Below are 6,402 nucleotides of genomic sequence, written 5' to 3'. Positions count from 1 at the left end.
GGTGGAAGGGTGTACCTAATAAAGTGGCCGGTGAGTGTATGTTTATATACCCTAAATGTTTGCACCTTGACATAGATTTGTTCAGATTTAATTAGCTTATGAAAATATTTTATGTTTATTTTAGTAAGATTATTATATAATAAAATTATTAAATAATATGTTTATTAAATTGATGATAAATAAGGTTTTGCAAGTTATAGTTATATCGTAATAAATACCGTTATCATAACACTTAACAGCAATATTACATATTTTCCCAGTATCACGCAGCCCAAGTGTCCTTGTTTTGACTTGCTTTGTTTTGTACCTTTGGACTGTCTTTGGATTATTGATTGTTTGCTGTCTTGGCCTTTCGCCAGTGTTTTGGATTTCTCTTTATGGATTTGACTACTGTACCTCTAACAACAGATACAGCTTAAATTCAGCTCAGAAAATAACCCCAAATGAACCTGGAATATACTGAATCCATGAATAGTACTACTTGTAATCACTAGCTTTAAACATTAGCGGTCTATTGAATGCCAGTCATGCTTTTCTCAATGATAATGAAACCTGATCATGTGTAATCTTCTCAGGCACTCAGTAGCACTTAGTGATCATTACTGTGGCAACTTTTGTTGACTGGTATACTTCTGCATAGTGCTTAACTGCCAATATTTCAGTTTTGCTATTTTCTTCTCCTTTCTTTAGTATGTAACCTGTGATAAACTGGATTATGAAGCTATAAAATAGGAAACGGTTACCAGACAGTCTCAAGAGAGAAACAAACAACTGATAAAGGTAAAACTAATGATATTTCAGACATCTACTAAGTGCCTAAAGTTACTTAATGTCCTGTAATATATATTTAATTATATTTATTTAGCACTTGTTTAAACAGCCATTGCATGTGTCGGTCATATTTTATTTATGGTACAGTTCTCTCTATTAATAAACCACTACCTGCGATTTTAGCTTCATAATTCTCTTAGTTTGTTGTTTATTATGGTTATTAAGGTAGTAGTTGGGTTTAGGTATTGGGGTAGTATTAGGGATCTAGAATAACATCATGCAGTATATGTTTTTAAGTACTAATAAGCAGCCAATATTTTAATAATAAGCAACTACACTGTAGAAAATCTGGGTCGCCTTGAACTTTTAAGCTGAATCAAATTAACCTTATGAATCCATTGAACTTATATTTTGTTAAACTGACTTAAAACAGCTTGCGTAACTCATGAAATTAAGTTAGAACATGATTAACTTAGTTTAATAAGTTACAGTGACCTAAAAGCATATGCTGTCAGGACTAATTGATTTATATAACTTTTACAGTGTAGTCAATAGTGAGAATTTATACTTATTAGTAACTATTGGGTTACCGCTTTGTTTTATTACCTTTTTTATTACTTTAATATTAAAAGAAGACACAAGGTATTTGTTTTATCGACATTGACCATTGCTTTTTGAAAAGCTAGAGCAACCTTGTGTTTGGAAGCTAGAGCAACCTTGTGTTTGGAAGCTAGAGCAACCTTGTGTTTGGAAGCTAGAGCAACCTTGTGTTTGGAAGCTAGAGCAACCTTGTGTTTGGAAGCTAGAGCAACCTTGTGTTTGGAAGCTAGAGCAACCTTGTTTCACGGTATTTGGTAGTGTAGTGGTAAGATAGTGGTAAGATTAAATTATGTTGGGAAGTGGTAAAAGTCATAAGTGAAAAGATCATTTCAAGACAAATCCTCCTGGACCCAAAGCTTTTTTAGCTGGGCTTAAATCAAATGATACTCATGAACTCAAACGACAGTAGAAGCGGACAAGTATTTATAGACCTCAGCTTGCTTTATGCCAAAAGATGTGTAGCTTTGGTGTAGACAAAAATGGAAAGACCAAACACCACTCAATGGATCTTGTCATTAGAAAAGGTAACTTGCATATTAAAAGCTAAACAGCATGTATTTGAAAACATATAGAGTCCTCTCATCAGTCATATCAAGATGTAGAATTAATAGATTAAAAGATTACCGTTAACCAAAACGGAGGTTAAGTGTTATATTACGATGTGTACAAACTGAAAATGAAACTAAAACATATTATGGCTAAAAAAAGCACGCACATGTCCTTTGTATGTTTATATTACAACATGTATGCACACGTTAAATCTACATCTCATGCAAAAAAATAAATAAATACATGTTTTTGTTTGTAGAAATGCTGGGCACATCAGGGGTGAAAATCCACCCAAATGGCAACAGCAATCAGTTAGGAGTCCAGATAGAAACTGTGAAACTGACAAGATTATACAGAAAACTTGAGAAGGTGAGACATACTGTTTATCTCTTTGTGTATGTGCACATTTTATAAAATTACATTTAGATAACAAAACAATAATATAGTTTTCTTACATGTTATTTGTAATTATAATTATACATGTACAATACAAAACATTTAGTTAATGTTAGTTAATGTATGAACAAACAATGAACAATGTTTGTACAGCATTTATTAATCATTTACTAATGCATTATAAAAATCCAACACTGTGCTTGTTAACATTAGTTAATGCACCCTGAGTTAACATGATCTATCAGTGAATGACTGTATTTTCATTATCTAACATTAACAGATTATCAAATGCTGTAATTAATGAACTATTGGGTATTGGTTATTGTCCCCTAATAACTAAGGGACTGTGCATTGTGGTTCAGATGTTAGCACCGTCACCTCACAAAGAAGGTTGCTGGTTCAAGTCCCAGCTGGGCCAGTTGGCATTTCTGTGTGGAGTTTGCATGTTTGGCATGGGTTTCCTCCGGGTGCTCCGGTTTCCCCCACAGTCCAAACACATGCGCTATAGGGGAATTGGATGAACTAAATTGGCCGTAGTGTATGTGTGTGTATATGAGAGTGTATGGGTGTTTCCCAGTACTGGGTTGTGGCTGGAAGGGCATCCGCTGCATAAAACATGTGCTGGAATAGTTGATGGTTCATTCTGCTGTGGTGACCCCTAATAATTAAAGGACTAAGCCAAAGGAAAATGAATGAACAATGTACTGTTCTTTATTTGTTTATGTTATTAAATACTTACATGTCTCATATTGTGAAGTGTTGCCAAATGTGTTTATTTATGAGTGTGGGGTTCTGCCTTTAAACACAAAATTTAAGCAAATGTAAATACATTAAAATCTGATAAAAATATTAATTTTAAATATGCAAACACCAACAATACTAAGAGAAGTATTAATGCAAAACAATCCATCTAACTACTGTCACATTAGGTGTCTTTAATAAAACAACACAGGTAAATCTAAAGAAGAAAATGGCTGGCATGCCATGCACACAAACAATACTAAAGCAAGAACTGACCAGAAAGGAGAACTGAAGTGCTATCTGCTGATAATGAAATGAATGGGAACATTTGAACTAGATTGAACTGATTATAAATGGCCATAGAATATTCATTCATTCATTTTCCTTCGGTTTAGTACCTTATTTATCAGGGGTCCAGATGAACCGCCAGCTTATGTTTTATGCAGCAGACTCCCTTCCAGCCGCAACCCGGTACTGGGAAACACCCATAAACTCATACACTGCAGCCAATTTAGTTCTTCCAATTCACCTATAGAGCATGTGTTTGGACTGTTGGAGAAACTGGAGCACCCGGAGGAAACCCACACAAACACAGGGAGAACATGCAAACTCCACACAGAAATGCCAACTGAACCAGCCGGGCCTAAACGACCTTCTTAATGTTAGGCAACATTGCCAACCACTGAGCCATCGTGTCACCATGGCAGTAGAATAGTGGTGAGAAAACAACAACACACAGATCCATAACCGTGACAACAACAAACAACTTTAAAAAGTGGGTAACACTTTATAATAATAATAAGGCTACACTATTTAATGCATTTGTTAACTATCAAGAAACAATGAACAATATATTTATTACAGTATTTATTCATCCTTGAAAATACAGTCATTCATTGTTAGATCTTGTTAACTCTAACTAAAGCTTAGAAGCACAGTTTTAATAATGCATTTCTAAATGTTAAGCTATGATTAATAAATGCTCTACAAGTATCGCTCATACTTAGCTCATTAACTAATGGAACTTTAGTATAAAGTGTGACCAAAACATTAAAATATTAAAATGTCAAGATATTTAGTCCATTAGTTGTTCAAAATGTCTATTAAATGTGTAACAGCCACAACCTCACCTTTATTGTTCAGTTATATCTGTCCCTTTATCTGTGTACTTATAAATTGTTTATCCAGCAGGCAAAATATTATAAAACATTATTATTATAATAAAACATTGCATTATAATACATTATTTTTATTTATTTATTTTTTAGTTTGAAGGAAGAATAGCAAATGTTCTAAGTGAAAAATATTAGATGGTTAGATTAGATTAGATTGAACTTTATTGTCATTACACATGTACAAGTACAAGGCAACGAAATGCAGTTTAGGTCTAACCAGCAGTGCAATAGCAGCAAGTGCAGGATACAGGTATATGTTATTATATATTACATAAAATAAACATGTTGTATTAATATATAGTTAATATAGATGCATACAATACTCATATAATTAATATAGATACATATACCGTAAAACCAGACACTAGTTCAATTACTCAAGCAGGAAAGTATCAGGAAAACACAATTCCATGATAATCAAGTAAATAAAAAAGATAAAATATCTCATACAAATGCATAAAATCAACGCATAAAATCAAATAAACATATTGGATTTGTAGCATGGTTTGCTTTATGTTAAATAATATAGATACATGCATCGTAAAACCACACACTAGTTCAGTTCACCAAACAGGAAAGTGTCAGGAAAACAAATATACTCACTAAAGCAGGGGTCACCAATCACGGTCCTGGAGGGCCGGTGTCCCTGCAGGCTTTAGCTTCAACTTGCCTCAACACACCTGCCTGATTGTTTCAAGAATACCTGGTAAGACCTTGATTAGCTTGTTCAGGTGTGTTTGATTAGGGTTGGAGCTAAAATCTGCAGGACACCGGCCCTCCAGGAACAAGTTTGGTGACCCCTGCACTAAAGTATAAAAATAATAAGATAAAATATTACATACAAATGCATACATATAGTTGAAGTCTGAATTATTAGCTCTTCTAAATTATTAGTCCCCACTGTATAATTTTTCCACAAATTCTGTTTAACGGAGAGAACACATTTCTAAACATAATAGTTTTAATAACTCATTTCTAATAATTGATTTCTGCCATGATGGCAGTACATAAATGGGAGGTTTAATTTCAGATAAAATGTATACTTCAGTTGGAGCACCCCAGGATAGTGTTTTATCTCCATTATTATTTATTTTATATAAAAATTCTTGTATAAGTTCATTTCAAAATAGATATATTGTAAAGTATGCAGATGATGCCGCTTTGATGAACCTTTTAAATGAAGAGGAGGAAGAACACGGCCCTGTTCTTGACGTCTTTTTAGACTGGTGTGAAAATTCAAACCTTCTCCTAAATATTCCTAAAACTAAGGAGATGGTTATTGATTTTAGAGAGAGAACACAAAGCAAAACTCAACACTCATTAATTAATGGGAAGCAAATTCAGTAGTAACAAACTATAAATATTTGGGTGTGATGTTGGACAATAAACTTAAGTGGTATGTATGGACTGACTGTGTAAGTAAAAAAGCTTCAACAGAGAATGTACTTCTTACTGTCTTTTAATGTTGACAACACATTGTTGATCATGTTTTATAGTGCTTTTATTAAAAATATTGCAATATTTTGTGTGATCTGTCAGTATGTAAATGCTTCTGAGGCCCAGAAGAGGTCACTGGGGAAGATAATAACAAATAAAACTAATTAATAATCAAACTAAAGCGCATTGTAAGTACTGTATATACAAAGAAAGAGTACTAAATAAGGCTATCATGATTGTTAATGATGAGAGACATCCTTCATCAAACACCTTCAAACTGTTACAATCAGGTCGTCGATATTGTGTTCCCAGGTGTGTAAGAAATAGGAAAAATGATCATTTATACTCCAGTCAATTAAGTTTCATTAATATATATATATATATAAAATAAAAAACATTTTTATAATTTAAAAACATGGTACCCCAGCTCTAAATAAATATCCAGTCTAAAATGGCCATATATATGTATTTTTATATATATATATATATATATATATATATATATATATATATATATATATATATATATATATATATATATATATATATATATATATATATATATATATATATATATATGTGTGTATATATATATATGTGTATATATGTATTTATAATATAATATATATATATGTATTATAGTATATATATATATGTATATATATATATATAATATATATATATATATATATATATATATATATATATATATATATTATATATATATATATAT

At 32.0% G+C, this 6,402-nt stretch overlaps 1 protein-coding gene across 1 annotated transcript in view; it reads left to right on the top strand.

The window, feature by feature from the left end:
• Positions 1-695: 695 nt before the first annotated feature.
• Positions 696-6,402, top strand: part of trpm2 (transient receptor potential cation channel, subfamily M, member 2) — an 82,421-nt gene continuing 76,714 nt past the window's right edge. Inside the window, exons 1-2 of the mRNA XM_056466088.1 lie at positions 696-780; positions 2,180-2,289. Of these exons, the coding sequence (XP_056322063.1) occupies positions 2,182-2,289 (108 nt within the window). The 5' untranslated portion in view covers positions 696-780; positions 2,180-2,181. The remainder of the gene's footprint in view (positions 781-2,179; positions 2,290-6,402) is intronic.

The sequence above is a fragment of the Danio aesculapii genome, chromosome 9 (assembly GCF_903798145.1).
Source record: "Danio aesculapii chromosome 9, fDanAes4.1, whole genome shotgun sequence".
Lineage (NCBI taxonomy): Eukaryota > Metazoa > Chordata > Actinopteri > Cypriniformes > Danionidae > Danio > Danio aesculapii.
Note: the sequence above shows the minus strand (reverse complement) of the source record. Positions and strands in the feature narration are given on the sequence as shown.